Here is a 17,658-nt window from a genome sequence, read left to right on the forward strand (position 1 = left end):
GTAGAAGTTCAGATGACCCAGAAAACTGATAAAAAACAACATTAAACGAAGAAAGAAAAGCTAAACTCTACCGAATTCAGTGGGACTTTGAGTATGTCCTTAACATTCTTTGCTCAGCTGAGGAGGTTAAGGTATGATAGTGATACTGAAGTTGTTAAATCCAACCACAATATCCAATTCCTTGACTGCTTTCATTTGCATAATGGAGCACTAAAATATTAAGCTTCACAATGGCTCCACCCAACACATTCTTCACAGCAAAGACACTCTTCTGTTCTATCAGCTATTTCATCTACAGATAGCAACAGCCTTTCTCCATTTCAGGTATGAGAAACTACAGCAGGGCTTACTTTTTATCTGGTTCTGATTACTGAAAGCTAAAAGCAGAACAAGTAATTTTTGCACAGGGGATTTATTGTACATCTGTAATTGGCTAAGCCCATCATGCGCATTATTTGAAAAAGTTTGTATAATTTAATATATTCATGCTTCTAAGAAAGCCCACCTGGAGCTAACTCATTCAAAATAAAACACAAATGTAAAAAATATAGAAAAACATTTTATTAAAGCTTTGTGAAAGTGGACTGTTGTGGCACTGGATTTTACATAGAAAATTCTACTGAATGAAAACCCGTATCACTATGTTAATCACAAGTAATTAACTTGTTTTCGATTTGAAAATTTTCCCTGACTTATTCTAAGATCATTGCCAAGGTTGGAACCAATGCCACTGCTGATAGTATTCCCCTCCTGCCATATTTACCTCTACAAAGCTGAAAGCTTTTACAAAAACCTCACACAGCAAACACTGTCAACATTTTGAACTGAGAGTTATAATGGCAACATCTTTTAGGAAGACCTTTAGGAAGGACTGTTTTCAACTCAGGAGTGACAGCGATGATTACCATGCACAGAAAGACATGCACAGTTGAAGGAAGAAAAAATGAAACAAAAAGTTAAAATCTTTTTAAGGTTTCTTTTAAATATTATTGTTCTTCACCAGATTGTTTTCATTACCAAGCCTGCATTGAGAATGCAAGCATGGGGAGAAAAACACAGGACTACAAAAAAAGGAGAGAGACAACACTGGAATCTGAGTACAAGAGGAAGACATTATGCATACTCAGTGTTCCAGCTAAGCTCTCAAAAAAAAAAATGCTAAGAAAAATAAACTGTATTAAAAGAACATAATGAAAATGCAAAAATGACCAAGCCAGTGAGAATGACAAGAGAAAAAGGAAGATGAATTGCAGGGTAATAGAATGGAAATGCGGTACTGGCTGGGAGTGAGAGAAAAGACATTAAAGTCACCTGCTCTATTCCCTTGCTCTTAAAAACACTTACTGCTTGGTTGTTTTCCTGTTTAATTGTTAAGTTGTAAGGTGGAGTTCTAGCAATAAACAACTCTTCCAGGGACTGACATCTGATTGACAACATTTTAGAAAGAGTATTAATTTGTTCGTAGCTGTAAATGTTTTGTGTCTCCACAGAAGTGATGGATAGAACTTTTTACGATACAAATAAAGCACCATGAGAAACTAAATCATTCTATCACTTTGGCTGGCAGAACTGGAAGGATCAGGTAGGTTCTTCTTATGCCTTTGTTCATGCAAAAAAGGGAAACCTGTGCTTGAAGTACTTTTTTCATTGTTACTGTTCTGAATCACAAGAAAACCAAAATCTTCTGAAGTCTTGTAGCAAAATTAACCATAAAGCAATAACCAGTAGCCAGGAGTTTATAAAAACAAAAATAAAATTAATATAATGATAATAATAATGGTTTCCATTTCCATACTGAAAAATTGTATTTTTGATTTACTAAACTGCACGGATCATTCATTGCCTGTGATGCAAACACCATTGTAATCTGCAAATCTTAAATCAACATGTGTGCCAGGTTTAGTCCCAGTTCACTGATGACCATAACTAGAGAGGATTCCATTTCCAATACACATTAACAAATTTTTCCTTTAATTTTCCTAATCCTGTTAGATTTTCCTTAATGTCTTTGCCAACTTTCTGCACCTCAGACATTCATTTATCTTAACTGCTATGTATTTCCATTTTATTCCAAAATTTTTACATAAATACACACACATTTTTTTCAAATTGTTGATTTAACTTTCTTTCTGAAAAAGGATGCATTTAAAAAAGAATAGGTGCATAAAACCCTGTAATTTAATAATTTTTTTCTTTAAGAGTTCCAGTCAACTTTTATTCTAATTCTTCCATCAAAATTTTTTTCTCACAATCAATTTCACACATTGGTTTCCCCATTAGGCAATTAGTCCCTCAAAAGCACAGAGTGTATTGGTTGACACCCTCCTCCATTTGCAGAGATTGAAAGCAATCAGGTCATGATCGCTTGTCACTAGGCAACCACCAACTCCGAGTCCAGTATTCAATTCATCTTATCTATTACAATGAGATTCAGAGCTACCTCATTTTGGGTTCCATATCTTTCATACTAGAAAACCATCAATAATTCTCACAAAGAACATTAATGTTTTACCACTGTCTATCTGAAATTTCCAGCACTCGTTTCCTACATTCAAACACCACCTAATCATCTTTTTCTTTAACCTATGCAATAGGTCATTGACTAAGCTACCTACTTCTATGGCTGCGCTGCCCCTACGACCACATAGACAGTTTTACAATGGATAGACATTATGTTTACAATCAGTTTCTGATACTGGTACACAGAACAACTTATAGTGGCCTACACTTTAACAGGAATCAGACTGTTGTAAGAATAATGCCTACAAGATAGGGAGAATAAATTACAAGGCTATCAAGAATTCTCCAGCACAAGAGGAGTAGTTCCACATGAAGTGGAGTGGCTAGATTTGGAGACCCCTTTCATAACAAGCTATACCGCCAATTCATCTGCGTTATGCTGTTTTCATCTGATTGACCTTTTCATGTCTAACAGGGACAAACAATTTCTTAGACCACAAGCACTGAGGAAGAGAGTAATTTTTATTTCTTTGCCCCTGTAAATCATTTCCTTGAGGCAGAATTGTATGGTGGTTCAGAAGAGAATGGTCTTATGGAAGGCTTATGTGGTTTGGCAGGGAAAGGCTTGTACTATCTTTCATCTCCTCCTCAAAAGACCACACTCAGTTTAAAAAATAAGAGGCTAACAACAGGTAATGTAATTTAAAGGGTTCCTACAATGAGATCATTCAGAAAAGAACCACTTATTTATCTCTTAAAAATGCATACATCTCCAGCATAAAAATTATTAGAAAAGGTATTTAAATCAATGACAGTAATCCCACTTGACATTTGGGAGAACAATTACCATACTTTCTAATTATCATTATTGTTTATTTTCTTTCCCTGAGAATTCAAAGGGCTGGATGTATTTCTTCAACTCCAAGTTCCATAGTATGACATCAAGTTCACTTTTAAACTATACTTATGTATTTTATGTCACAAATGGATTCTTTGAAAAACATGCTAGTTTGAAGGCAACAGGTGTAACCTTGTTTTAAAGCATAATTTTTCTTCTTGTGATTATAAAACGGTTTTCTTATTTCATTACCAAAGCAGAACTGACATAACATTGAATGCTTTATTGCAAGCAACATGTCAGTCATTTAGTTACACTGGACAAGAACAATTTAAGTTAACACTTTTGACAGCATCTGAGTTCTTTTCATACCAATATATATTAATTCTAGAACACAGATGCACAATTGCAGCACACATAGCACAAAAAGTAGAGGTGGCTAAACCAAGTGATATTCTTTGCCTAACCTACCAGTTGGCAAGTAATATCCACTGAAGTCCTTTTCACTCCTCAGCTACAACCTCTCATTCACCTCTTCTCTTAGAGCAGATTACTTATGCAATGCAAGATACAAAGATTTGGTTTAAAAACCAAAAAAAGCTCATGAAAAACTCACTTAAACTTGAGTTTGTGGATAATCACTCAATTACTTTTTATTCATTTGAAGAACAGACATGCCTAAAGATGCTTTACATACTCTGGTTTCTTCTCTATGTCACATCATTTGGCAAGAATTTAGACTCATGGCCTTGCACAAACACCTGTATCTCCAAAGACAGAAATTAACATCTCACTTCAACTAAAAATGAATGAGCATCTAGTAAGTATTTTGATGCTATCATTGCAAATTTCCAGGTCAAGGGTTTGCAAAATTAGGCACATACTACTGGTTTTAATTGCTGCTTCAAAACAAATAGAAATGGCAAATGCATGGAACTCTGCTGAGGACAGATATGAGCCTTCTTTCTGTAGTGGCAGTGGTCCTGAGTCAGTACCAGTGTCCCAAAGATTGCACAAAAAGGAAATACATGGTATGACTTTATATCAGCCAAACAGATTCAACACACCAGAGACCATCATGATGTCTCACACTCCTCCCTTCTCTCTTCACTTGAAAAACAAGAAAAAAATATAGCCTGGTAAAGCCACCTATGATGTAGAGGAAAAGAACATTAAAAGTTGCATGATCTTTGAACGCTTTCAGAAACAGTTTGTGCTAAAAATATAAAGAAATTTGGAGTCGATCATTTGAAGACAATATTCCAAGATAGAAGGTTCTCACCGGATAACAATAGGTCAATCAGAATGCACAGGAGGACTTCATGTGCCACGTCATAAAAAGCAGCTATTTACTGACTAAACACACAGTATATACAACGAAAATACTTCCATCCCCACACATCAGAAATTTCAGAAAACACCTCTCAGTGCTTAAAATTGATCAGCAGGTCATTTAATGTTCTCTTCAGAATCACAGAATTGTTTTGGTTGGAAAGACCTTTTAGATCATGGTCTAACCACTGACCTAGCATGGCCAAGTCCACCACTATACCATGTCCCTAAGTGCCATCTCTAAACATCTTTTAAATACTTTCAGGGATGGTGACTCAACCACTTCCCCGGGCAGCCTGTTCCAATAATTGATAATCCTTTTGGTGAAGAACTGGGGATCAAATAAGACTTTTGGAGAGACAGAAACAGAGGAGAATAGTGCTGTTATTTATAACATATTGTATGTAGTATACGAAGAAGAACAATTTTATTCTTACTGACCCCAAATAAGTTGTTGAGTATTTTCTGCCATATGAGAATCGTGTCCTGATCTTTAAGAACTGTAATCTTTAAACTCCTCTGCTGCAAGTTGTGCGTTTATTTGTTTACAAGGTCTAAAACTCCCTGAGTACGGAAAGCCTTAGACAATGTACCCCCTAAAACTGCCTGAAGTCTGCTGTTTAGAAGATGGAAAATTTATCCATTTTTAGCAAATGTCAAATCATTGGCTATTGCTTTTAAGATTAATAAAATATATAATGGTTTCTAGATAGCCTCTAAATAAAGATTACTATGAATGGAGAAATGATTTACCAATAGTCACCACAATGAGATTTCTTTAAAGGTTACAATCATCGGTTATTTAGCTGAAACACTGCTGAGAATGCCTGGTCATTTCTTGAATAATGCATAATGTTCATTGTAGATTTGATCTGTATTATAACAATACAGATCTTTCTAAAATAATGGAGAAAACTATCTGTTACTTTCCAATTGCTCAAGATATTTCCATGAAGTAATTGACTCTGAAAATATTACATGGAGTTACCTGAGTACTCATTTGCAAGCACAACTTGTAGTGATCACTACACAATAGGCATAAGAAAACAAACTCATCAGCCTTTATAGACTTTTAAGAAAAGCTTTGATAAATACCAGGCAGAGTAAAAGGACCTTCCTGAAACACTAAATTAAAATGAATAAATTGCTATACGCTACTGGGGGACAAATTTAAAACTAAGCTTTGAAATTTAATTATTAACATAAGCAGACCAACACATTTGAGGGAATGGGGGCAAAAAAAAGCAAGCAGTTGCCTACACAACCTAAGAGCCTCTCATATAATTTTCCAAATACCTTTAAGTCTATTCAGAAGATTGAGAAGATTGCTTGGGCACACACAAAGTATAATGTCTAGTGTTTTATTGTAGGATTATCAACCATACTTCATATGAAGCTGCAAGCTATTTATGTGAGCTTGTTTATCTATACGAACTTCTTCAAGGGCAGCACAAAGCGACCTTAATAAATGAAAATGAATTTCTTTTGAGGTAATTTCATGAATGTTTGATCAGAATGTGTTAACAGGTTTCTATGTAAGGAGAATTGCTGAAGTAATAAAATACACCTGTATAATACAGTTAAAGCTGCTTATGGGGAATTCTCATACAACAGAACATTGTTTTATTGAGCATTATTTGGATATTCTGACACATAAATAATACAGTCCTAGTTAATATAAAGATAAGTACTCAAATGGGGAAGAGAAAAAAGAAAAATGAAAAGGAACAATCCTTCCCAAGATCCCCAACAGCCCTTTTATGCCTGAAGGAATGGCAACATATCACCAGATGGGTGGAGGAGTGGGATTATTATATCAGATAGGGTGAAAAGATATTAAATGTTTACCTAGGGTAACAAAATGTTTACCTCGGGAGAAACGTGTTAATCTGGGTCAGACAATTTATGCTGCTGTCTAAGAGTAAGGTTTCATTCTTCCTTAAAATTCATTTCCTCATTAGAATCTTTGCACAAAAAGGAAGCTTCGGTATTCAGGTATATACTCCATAAAAGGCTAATGAAAAACAGATACCAGATACTCTGAAAACATACAGAGAGATCTGCAGAGATCAGATCTTCCATAATATAGGACAGCTTATAGAAGCACTGCATGTCTTAGGTACTGGAATTTGGAAGGAATTATTTAACAGACAGATCATAGATAGTACAGCAGAGTCCACTTTACATCTGCCTTGAAACACTGTTTAATTGAAACACTGGATAAACTCTCATCCTGAAAAAATGGAAACATTTGCATATCATATCAGAAGCCTGATGAACCATGTTATATTCGTGCTCTGGATGATGTAATTATTACCTTTTTTTTTCCCCCTTCCATGAAAATTATATATGATGTGGCAGATAATATAAATGAAATATATGAAATGATGCAAATATGTCCAGCTACTAAATCATCAGTCCGAAAGTCTGTCTCCATCTATTGATAACTGTAACTTCCCTTAACTACTGTTCATAGAATCATAGCATCATAGAATCATAGAATGGTCTGGGTTGGAAGGGACCCCAAGGATCATAGAGCTCCAACCCCCCTGCCACAGGCAGGGCCACCAACCTCCAGGCCTGGATCTACACAAGGCTGCCCAGGGCCCCATCCAACCTGGCTTTGAACACCTCCAGGGACGGGGAATCCACTACCTCTCTGGGCAGCCTGTTCCAGCACCTCACTACTCTTTCTGTAAAAAACTTCCCCCTTTACTTCCTTTAAATGGAAAAGCAGGTAAAAGCCCTTTGCACCATCAACACCAGTAACCCTTGATGGGAAGTTTTGGGTTGATAAATAAGATTGTATGTCCCCATCCTTCCTTAAATGTGGCTTTTTGTTCTGCCTCCTGCTATATACAGTCTACCTAGTTCTGTATAGTGTAGATTAAGAGTTTAAGTTTCATAATGCATGGAGAAAAATCCCGAAGTTCTCAAATCTCATATTCCCCTTTCCAGAATATGTTTTCTCCAAAATGCAAGATCGGTAGCTAAAATAAAACAGGGTCATTTTCTGTGTTATTGAAGTCAGGACAACCACAATTCCCAGGTTCTGATAACTCTGAGTTCTGTTAATGCAACTTGCTCCCTACTTTAAAATACTTATCAAAGAGCAAGATCACACTCATTGACATAAGTAGAATGAGTTTAAAAAAAAAAAATCCAGTTTACACAAGTCATTGGAAGCACTGATTAGGACCAACACACACAGAGCCTGACTCAACTGCTTGTTTGAGCATGAAAAAGGCGTGTTTAATAATGAAAAGTCTGTTTTGGCCAAAAGGTTGACAGATACCTACTGGCTCAAGTCAAAATAATTTCTATACATATTACATGATGATAAATAAAATCCTAGTCACTAACCTACAGCTTTTAAAATTTGGATGCGATGCTCTCAAATGTCAGAAATACATGACTCTGCCTTTAAGACTTAGAGAATTAAGAGTCTGATACCGCAAATCAAGGAATAACTCCGTGCTCCCTCTCAAACACATCCTTACATAAAATACTGAAACAAAGCAACACAATCACTGCTAATTAACTTCAAACAATTTAGTCTACGTCACCCAGAAGACTTACAGCTGCAAAAGTTATATCAATAGGTTCGTTGTTTAATAAAAAATAAAGAGGTTTATTTCACCTTCACATGGTGTCTTTCTCATGCAGACCTCAGATTTCCACATTTGTATCCCTTTAAAGGATTTGATATGCAGGGAAAGAAGAAAGGACGATGGTAAAAATTTCAATTTAGAGGTTACTAAAGGCTGCCATATTCCATACTATACAACATATTTACTCCATACCTTTTACTGATGTATTAGGTGGAGGTCCTTCCATTCTCAAGTTCCACGGAGGATCACCTTGATTAGCAAAGTCCCTCATTTTCAGATAGCTAATTGTAAGTCGGATGATGGATGCCTTGTCAAGCTGGCTGGTAATGGCTGCAGGCAGTGGCAACAACTTTGCCAACTCGTAGAATTCAAAATTCTCCTTTCCCCGGCGAGAGCGAGCAGCATCTCGGGACTTTTCTTTCCTCAAAGCTTGTAAACTGAAAGGAAATAAACAAAGTAGGACATTCATCAATATTAGTATTCTGGCACATTTAACCAATTTGCTTTTTCACTGCTGCTTTTCTATATGAATTACCACACTTTCAAAATGCTGTTGTGTATGGATGTACAGACTTGGGTATATATTTAACGGCATTCCAGAGTTTGAATTATTAAAACTAATGACAATACTTGAGCTTCAGTGATAGCCCATATACTAAGTAACTACTCCTAATTTCAGCCACAATGGCAACCTTTGTCAGAGGGGTGAGCGAGCAGTTAATAATGTGCTTCATGTTTCTGATTGCCATTCACTATCACATACATGTCTGATGACTTTTTGGTCAGAAAAAACCTTCTGCTGAGCAGGTGGAAAGGTAAAGGTGTTCATTTAATCCTGTTGCAATACTGTGTATCACTTGCTACCACCCATATGCAACACACCTAGAAGTAACTCAGATTCTGCTCTGAATATATTTGTTTAATGGTGTAGAACTGCTGAATGCACATTGTGATGACAGCGTGTAACCACTGCTGTCCTCTCCTGATCTCACCCTGAAACGCAAAGGAAACTCAATTTTCATTGGTGTCAATATATAGAATATATTATATACAGCTTTGCAAGGGAAAACGGATTAACTTTTTCTGTTACATGGTTTGGGGCAAAGAAACGTATGGTATACTTCCCAAAAGACTCAAAGTGAAAATAATACAGAGAACAGATACTGCCTCTTTTGTTTCAATGAGAGCTTTTAAACTTTTTTTTTGTTTTTTTGAGACAGAGCAGAGCGTTCAACTCAGGATATGATAAGCTTGGCCATACGTCTGCCTTAGTGCACAGAGGTTGGTGCTGATGCTGGGGTTTGTATCTGGCAATCACTGCATGAGGGTTTGAATAATAATTTGAAGAAGTTACAGCCACAACTAGTCATTAGTTGACAACAGAGCCAGAATTTGACCGGTGTGTAATGTAACAGCACATGCTTCCACAAGCCTTCCTGAAACCCTGGATTTTATTAAAAATAAATAAATAAAATTATAGTGGCCAGATCTACAAAAGCACTCTGACATATGAAATAAATCCACGGAGTTTAGGCACACAGCTAATACCCTGATTCTGAGCCCTCTATTTACCTATATTTCTAATTCTAAAATAATTTAAACTATGGAGGTTCTCTTAATATTCTTAACCACCTGCATTTTCATTGTTGTCTCTGCCATCCCAGACTTGAAAGGTCTGGCCCTTTAAACACAAAGGAAATCCCTCCATCACACTTCCCTGAGAGCACTTAAATTCTATTCCCTACACAATTCCATACTAATAGCTAGTATATTTAAAATCACAGCCTGGCTAAGAAAAATGGATGGTGAGATAACGATATGGGATCCTTACCCATAGGTAAGGATATGCCATCCTGCTGAATCCCACACTATTGTACATAGATGTCTTTATGAACTCTATATAAAGCGCTAGCTTTAGGAGAAAAGAACACAAACCTAAGATTTCACAGTGCTTTTTGTGGACGTATCTCCATCCAAATTCAAATATCTACTGTCAAAGATGTGTAAAATTACTCAAAAGGTGTATAACTATGGCTGACAAAAATTCTGTGTACGTACAGAAACCTGGAAGCTACAGTTATGTGACATGCAAACTGTTTGATTAATTTCAATGAAGCAAGATACCCTATACAAGTTAAATACGTACAGCAGTAATACAAGGGAGGGGCAGGCAAGTATCTTTACCCAATTGCTTGGAAGTGAAAGCTCATTTTCATGACACAAGGGATAGTCTTTACTCTTGTCATCACACTTTTCTCCAGAAGCCAAGCCTGAAGATCTCAAGTCCCCAAATCACATTTGAGGAATCCAGAAAACTCAAGATCTATTCTGAAAGTATGCCCCAAAACATGCATTATGTAAGGTGCTGCCTTTTTGGAGATTCTGAGTAAAAAGAACTAAACCAGAAACATTACAGATCCCACCAAGTTTTGAAACTGAAAAAAAAATGTTAGAAATTATAGGATATTCCTTAGCAACCCCAAAGACCAAATCCACAGGTTACAAATCCTGTATAGGGTTCAGAAGATTGCAATGTATGATTTAGTTTCAGCAATGTAAACTTTCATAATGCATTACTGGATCACTAACAGTTTGCAAAAGAAGTCAGTTAAGTCACCTATGTGTATTCAAATTTTTACAATAAATAAATCCCAAAGTTAAACGTGATGGGGAGCTGATATAACAGACATACTGAAGTAACTCCTGAGAACAGTATTATCAATAGCATGTTTTCCCTCCCAGCCATTTGGCATATTGTCATTTGCAGAAGCTTCACTGAGTGACTCAAGTCAAAGAGCTGGTAACTTGCAGCACTCTCTTCTTGGCATCAGTGCATTAAGCTAAATTTAGAACTGTTGAAATGTGCATGAAAGTCCTAATTTTTCCTCTACATAATTCTACTAGGGAAATACACTTGAACCGCTGGACACTGTAGTTATACTGATATAATGGGTCCTTAATTTGGGAGCAGTGATTTCCTCAGCAGGATGCACAAATTCATTAGATATGACCTAAACATCACTATTAATCCTCTCTGGCACCTATAATTCTGATGGGCAACATCATCATCATCATCAGATGTTCTTAACAAAGAGAAAGTGCTGGCACTGATAATCCCAGGAGGATGTTAGAAAAGAGGGGTGTGAAGCTTCCAACAAAGCAGCGGTACTGACATAGGAGCAAAACTCATCTTGGATCCTGACACGCAACATTAGGCTGAGAGATGGGTCTTGGTAACATAAATGGTAACACTAGAGGATTAGCCTTCAAATATTTAGAAGTTACAGGTTCTGCTAACGAGAAAAATAAAAGTGTGGGAAACTACACCCATATTTACTAAGTGGGTTTCAAAACCATTCAGAAAGCACCAAGAAAGCAAGCATTGCACATGTAAGAGCTCTTACATGATAAAGCAGGTTTCTCAACAGCGAAGCAAATCTACATATGTTATCCACAGTACCAAGAAAGTAAATATACCTGAGGGACATAAATACTGCTCCCTCTTTCCCTTATATGGAGAAGGCGAAGGAGCTCAGACATTTGATCAGTGTGCATCACTGTATGATATCAACAGATTATGTCATCATACAATGGCAAAACTTCATCCATTCCCTTAAGGATGCACTTCTCAATAAATTTTCAGCCGCAGACTCCACTAGAGATGACAAAGGCATTTCCAGCTGCTAGGTCCTGGTAATTCTGAGATGCAGTACCAACTAAACAGGATATTTAATAGCTGGAAAACTACTACTATTTTAGATAGCAGATTTCTAAAATATATATTATTTTTCCTTTTAGGCCCTTTCCAGATGAACTGATATAAAGGGAGTCTAGCTTTATGGATGAAAGGGTACAACAAATACTACCAAATAATTTTAAAATGTGTACACATTTCTAAAGTAGATTTTCTATTGAAGACACAGCAGATGCAGAAGACATGATAATATGGTGTTGCATAAAAGTTTTATTGGCACTCATAACTCACTTGTGATTTCATTGTGCTTGTGGTCATTCGAGGCTTAACCTGCTTCGTATTTTATTTCACATCATTTAATATATTTTATATTCATAAGCATATAGAGGCATCCATATCTCTGTGCACACCCACAACCTCCACATGTCTGACAGATCATCTGTCATGTTAAGGATGGGACAATCACAGCTTCTAATTTTTCCAGCATATAATGGCAATCAAACATGTTACAGCGTATCAACAGATGCCGTGACCTACGGTAGCAAGGATTTTTTAGCATATCAATACCTCGCTTCTGTGTCTCATTTTGGGCGCTAAAAATCAGTGAAATTATTTAATTCCATGAGTTTGCATTTTGAATGAAAACAGGGGAATGGTTGTGGATACAAATAAATATTTCTGTGTGAAATTTCAAAATACAGCTTGGAAGCAGATATAAACATGCTCTGCTTTAGAAAGGCAGCTCACATTTACATTTCACCTCTGCTGTTCCCTTAAATCTGACATAGGAGACACCCCTCCTCCCCCCAAGTGGAGTGTCTCACAGATTTCAGTCTCCCCCTGCTCAGTTCTACATAACAGCACCAGTAGGATTTTATGCTACCCTTGCTGTACCTCTCATAAATAGAGATCGGATTGGGGCAATGGCCATAAAACAAGGTTTGAGGGACAGACAGGCTGCTGAGCCCTAGATATAATGGCTCCAGCCAACGGGCAGCTTGTCTGAAGCATGGCATCATCGTTTTGCTCATTTTTCATTAACTACAAGCACAGAAGTATGGCAAACTCCCACAAAGGATGCATAGTATTTTTGATAATTCTATTGAAATCCTCCCCGATTTCAGGAGAAACTTTACAAGCACAATACTATATCAGAACAGAGCACTTTTTCTTGTAATACAAAACAATATCATACTTGTTAATTCAGCTGTTATCGACCACTAGCGAATTTCTTAAGCCTCTAACAACAATATGGATTAGTAGTGGCAAAACCAGATACAGTACAACAATAACACTTAACAATATCTAATAATGTTTATAACAAGCTTTATAGAGAATGAAGCAATACGCGTGTGTGTGTTTTTATATTAGCCCAGCCTTTTAAATTCAAGGATCAAAAGGTCCACTATAAACATTATCCAACTCTCCAAGGGCAGTAATCAGATGGATGTTATATCCATTTCACTGAAAAGAAATCAGATACATGGAAAGGATGTGCAAAAAACAATGGACTGAAGCTAAGTGATCCAACCCCATCAAGCCCCTGAAAGAGACTTTCAATTATGTATGTCGTTCTGTGTACGCTGTTTTCTGATATCAAGACTAGAATACTTACTTGTTATTGAGTTTAGTTGTTGTATTATGTAAGGAAGTAAATTTATGCTGCTCCTGAGTCCATGGGTATGCATTTGTGCAATCCTATATGAGATACATGGGAAAGATCCTCCTTTCTTCGTCTTACCTTCTTCTATGTTAATAGGACATGACAGTATTGTCATACTTTGGAAATTTTTCTATTTAGATCAACTTTGGATCCCTTCACCTTTTTTTAAACGACCTGTTTACATCACTTCAGTGTTTATATCAATGCAATATAGTGGATGAGTATGACAATTTAACCAGTACGAATGTTTATACATTCTGATCTATTACAGGAATAATCTATTACCAATTTCCTCAGCCACATTCTTAAGGAGAGTTTTTTTCCTAGGGTTTCAAGCTGACCAGTGCCAACAATGAGGGCAGTTAAGCTCATTTATAACAACAGATACATAGAAAAGCTGACACTTAATGCCTGGATAATTCATTAAGATAATGTCCAAGGCCACCTACAGGCCTTGGTCTGGCCTATAAAAATCTGTTTTCATTTCACTGATCTCATGGGACAATTACACTTAATTAGAAGTTCAAAGAATGGAATTGCATCAATATTGAAATGACCCAATTATTTAGAATATTTATTTATTTTGCTTCTGTGTGACTCTGCGTATGCTGAGGTTTTTTCCCAAAACATTTGTTAATAGTGACATCTCAAAAATGGTGGTCAATCCAAATGGATACTCACCTGAACTGTGCTGTACATTTTTTTCAGACTCAAAAGAAAAATTTAGACTAGGGCAAAGACAAAGGAAGTAAGGCAGAGTAACCTGCACTACACAATTGCACCTACTGCAATTGAAAAGGCCAGCCCAGCAAGTCAAGCATCACCACTGGTGGCAGCAGGAGCCTAAAAGCTTCTTATTGTCAAGGGGTTTTGTTATTGTTCTGTTTTTCTAAATGTTATGCTCGAGGGAGCTCACAAATATGCATGAAAATGGGTATTTTCTCAATATAGTAGATACAAGTGAGTATAAAAGAATGAAGCAAGAGACCTAATGTTTCTGCAGAAGAAGAGAAAAAAAACCCTCACCAACTTCCTAAGACTAACTCGATTAGTTCTGAAAAATTTATACTGAAAGTATTTTGATATGCTTACCTCTAATTTCTATTAGCATTTTTCTATCTTCAAGAATTTTTTTCTTTTGAGGCAACTTTTTGAGTTGATGCTTTCTCCTTTTATTTTTCCCTGCTGTCCTATTCACGAAAGTCCTTTTCACACAGACTGTTTCTGAACTGATAGTAAAAGAAGTTCAAGACTAATAAAAACCACTTACACTGTTTAAAAGTAAAGAGTACTTTTCTGAGGGTAAAACCTCAAAAAAAAAAAGGAAAGGAGGAGAATCAAAAGCCACATTAAATTTTACCACCTTCTTTCTTTTTTAAGTACATCTGAGAAGTCAGACGGCAGATTTTTATGGATTTTTCTACTTGTTTGCTTAGGAGATCCGAACACTGCTCAGTCTCACTATTTATCAATTAATCTACCATGCAGCCTCAAAGGAAAAAGGTCGACCTGTATTAAAAATTCATCCATCAAAAATTCATCAAAGACTTCAGCATTTTAACTTGTGAACCTTTGAACACCTGCATACTTGTCAGATCTGTGGTCATAGTTAACTGGAATCTATAGTTACTACAGCATCTATACTTGCTCTGACATGACCTGCATGAGGAGACTTTCAGGTGAAAGTGCAATACAGAAGCTAGTGAGGCACACTGCTCCCTCAAACTGTTCTTTTCATCAGACAAGGGATATCTGACATCTAAGTTCAAAGTTAGTCAAATTAGACCTTTTCAATGAGCAAACACTTTACAGGGGTGTTCATTTTTGCCACGCCATAAATATCACTGTTATTACAGGGCAAAAGTTTGCCAAAAACGTAAACGAAACCATTATCTGACATGATCATCAATGGCACAGTCCCCAAATTGAAGTGATTTAATGCTGTCCAGGAAAAATTAATGTTTTCAGAAGACCTTCTTTAATGTGTGAAGAAAGCTGTATAGTATACGCTGGAAGTTAAAGCTGGAACCTTCAAGTTCAAGGTAAAAACTCTGCTGCTTAACTAATGCACTGCTCATAGCTGTCATCATTAATTTATGTTAGCCTCTGTAAACATCAAGAGTATAATAGGCCAATTTCACAACTAAATATAGATGCACATTTTGCCCTTATATAAATGGCAGATTGCTGCTGTAGATCATCACTGCAGCAACACGTCAGTAAAGATGCACTGTTTGATGGTCTGATGCTCACACAATATATAAAACCAGTTGTAATGGTTGTTTGGAAGCAAAGTGTAACATAGCAGCAAAATTTCATTTGTTCCACAAACTCAGGATATATTAAGCTTGGCTGACAAAGACTGTTTGATGTGCTAAATCAGTTTGACCTTCATTTTTGCTTTATATTTCTCATTTAACACATGAAATGACCATTATTTTTTCGCTATATAGGAAAATATCACAGAACTGGTTTCTATTAAAAAGCCTCTTTTCCTTGTAGATAGCAAAAATACATTTTGCCAAATGTGGTCTAACAATTATTGCAAAAATAACATGCAATTTATGAAAAAATTAATACCTACATTAACCCAGGCTTTTTATTCTATCAGTGAGGTTTGAGGTTGTTTTGTAAGGGTGGTTGTTTGACTGAAAAGGTTTCTTTTATTTTATTTTCAATATGTAAACGTGGTTCAAGGAAAAGGTTTGTGTATGCTTGAACTAATCATTAAATCGAATGTTTTATCGCCAATAAGCACCTTTAAATAACAGGATTTACTTCCAAAGTGAGTCATTAGAACATAATAATAGGCACCTGGCAGGCTTTTAAGGATTACAAACTTGCCATCCTACACAGTCTTTTTAAACTAATATACAACTTTGATACAGCAACAATTAAGTGAGCTGCGACACACCAGCTCAAACCCAAACTCTACAACCAGAACACTACTGGTTTGATCTCTTTTTTTTTATCTTCCTATGTTGAACTAAGCAATTGCTAGACTGGTGATAATAAGAGAAACTGCAGTTTTATCAAGCAATTTTGCAGCACCCAATAAACAGTGCTTTACCTTGGAGCAACTCGTACATTTCACACCTTAAGTTTCTATTTACCAAATCAGCTAATCACTTCACAATTGAACTTCTCAGAACAAAAAATTATCAATTAAAGTGGTTGAAACTCCTGCAAATTATCATTTAGGAATGAAGTAATTGCTTTCATCAGGGCAGAAAAGCCCGCCAGAACAGAAATGTCACTTCAGATTAGTGTTCTCACTCCTGAAGCTATGGATGACACAGCTGATATAAGACTAAATGCCAAGACCAATCAATTGCTTTTGTGGCTCTGTTCTGAGCTGCTGTAAAAGGGGCCATTTTCTAGGATCTACTCTTCATTATAGTAAATGCTATCTCCTTGGTAACATAATTCCATTTCTCATAAATTCCGTCTGAGAGCATTGTCCTAACAATGGATGTTTGTGGAAAAGAATGCTGTTGGTTTAATGCAAAGAAATTAAGTGTGAACGGCTGTCAAAGTACTATAGTTTGCTTGTTCTTAAACATAAATTGAAGTCTTTACATTAAAAACAGAATAGTTTGGTGGAAATGAATGGTCTGAAGAAGTGTAATATATTGCATTTGGAAGTGGTGTGTTTCTGATTGAAAATTTAGATTTTTTTTTTTTGTGTACCTATGTTCTGTCTATAGTGGGCACACTTGTCCCTAGCAGAGATTTGTCAGTTTAAGAAAGAGTAGATAAACACTCCACTTATTTCACAGCAGTGCAGTTAGGAAATGTGAAACTGCAGAAGAAAACATGGTCTCATTATCATATGACATGCTATTTGTTAGCAGACTCATCTGTGTATAAAAGCCTTCTTTGAACTGAGCCCTTACTGGAAATATCTGTATTTCAATTTGTATTGTTCGGCTTCCTAAAATACTAAGAATCTGAGTTATGGTCTCCAATTAAAAGGATATCTGAGAAGCTAATTTGGTGGAACAGCAGCAATTTCCTGCACTGCTCTCCTCATGACTGAAGTTTAGAAACAAATTCAAGA

At 36.3% G+C, this 17,658-nt stretch overlaps 1 protein-coding gene across 6 annotated transcripts in view; it reads right to left on the bottom strand.

Moving 5' to 3' along the window:
• NPAS3 (neuronal PAS domain protein 3) overlaps positions 1-17,658 on the bottom strand; it is a gene marked incomplete at both ends in the record, with an annotated part of 611,353 nt that overhangs the window by 425,317 nt on the left and 168,378 nt on the right. For 4 of the 6 annotated variants that reach the window (XM_084262735.1, XM_084262736.1, XM_084262734.1 and 1 more), the window contains one exon: positions 8,434-8,678. In XM_084262735.1, the coding sequence (XP_084118861.1) occupies positions 8,434-8,678 (245 nt within the window). Of the gene's footprint in view, positions 1-8,270; positions 8,322-8,433; positions 8,679-17,658 lie in introns of all 6 variants that reach the window. The other 2 variants (XM_084262733.1, XM_084262732.1) reach the window with 1 other exon arrangement.

Source organism: Gallinula chloropus, assembly GCF_964237585.1.
Source record: "Gallinula chloropus genome assembly, chromosome: 4".
Taxonomy (NCBI): Eukaryota; Metazoa; Chordata; class Aves; order Gruiformes; family Rallidae; genus Gallinula; species Gallinula chloropus.